Source organism: Fulmarus glacialis, unplaced genomic scaffold, assembly GCF_000690835.1.
Source record: "Fulmarus glacialis isolate BGI_N327 unplaced genomic scaffold, ASM69083v1 scaffold24548, whole genome shotgun sequence".
NCBI lineage: Eukaryota > Metazoa > Chordata > Aves > Procellariiformes > Procellariidae > Fulmarus > Fulmarus glacialis.
Window position 1 is genome coordinate 24,148 of NW_009228259.1, and position 908 is coordinate 25,055.

The following is a 908-nucleotide window of genomic DNA, read 5'->3' on the forward strand; positions in this document are numbered from 1 at the left end:
GATGAAACAGGCTGGTGAGGGAGAGGATGCAAGGAGGGAAATTGGGATGAAAAGCCAGTGGGCTGGTAATTGGACTTCAGGAAGCTGCAGGGCCTTTGAAAATGTTCAGAGGGTTTACGAGCGGCGACAGAGCTTTGGTAGTTGGACTGCTGTACTCCGATGCGATCCACCGAGATAATGAGTGGCAGCTCTCCGCCGGGAGGAACTGCGGCGCGTGGAGCATCAGAGAGGAGATTAACCTCCGAGAGCCCCGGCTCCATCGGAGTCTCCTCCTGCTCCCTTTGCTGATGATCAAATGGGCTGGCAGCTGCCTTCCCGGCCTGCAGCAGTGCTGCCTGTAACACCTCTGCCCGCACAGGCAGCTCGGCGCGGGGAGAGGAGCGGCAGGGGTGGCTCACCCCCCGCTGGGGCTGCGGTTTTCCCTATGTGAGACCTCCGAGTCCCTCATCCTCACGTGCTGCTTTCTCCCTCGCTGCCCTGCAGGTCATCAACGCGATCGAGCAGGATTACCGGCTCCCGCCGCCCATGGACTGTCCCGCCGCCCTGCACCAGCTGATGCTGGACTGCTGGCAGAAGGACCGCAACACCCGCCCGCGCTTCACCGAGATAGTCAACACCCTTGATAAAATGATCCGCAACCCGGCAAGCCTCAAAACTGTGGCTACCATCACCGCTGTGTGAGTCTTCCAGCGCGCAGGGGATGCTCTCGTGTCGACAGCCCAAGCTGCAGCAAAAGGCTGCCCGAGCTGCTCGTGCTGCCGGGGGGAAGGACAGGAATTCATAAATCGTTCGTCAGGCACGGGGGGTTTCTGTCTTTGCTCTGCCTGACAGTCAGACAAAGAACATGTAGTCTTCAGTCGTGCAACAGCAATAATTCTTTGCTATTGATTCTTTATGGCGTGTGACCG

At 58.8% G+C, this 908-nt stretch overlaps 1 protein-coding gene across 1 annotated transcript in view; it reads left to right on the forward strand.

Annotated features, from left to right (window-relative positions):
* The window catches only part of EPHB1 (EPH receptor B1), a gene marked incomplete at its 5' end in the record, with an annotated part of 21,451 nt that overhangs the window by 19,192 nt on the left and 1,351 nt on the right, over window positions 1-908 (forward strand). The window contains one exon of the mRNA XM_009583428.1: window positions 484-677. Coding sequence (XP_009581723.1) covers window positions 484-677 — 194 coding nt within the window. The remainder of the gene's footprint in view (window positions 1-483; window positions 678-908) is intronic.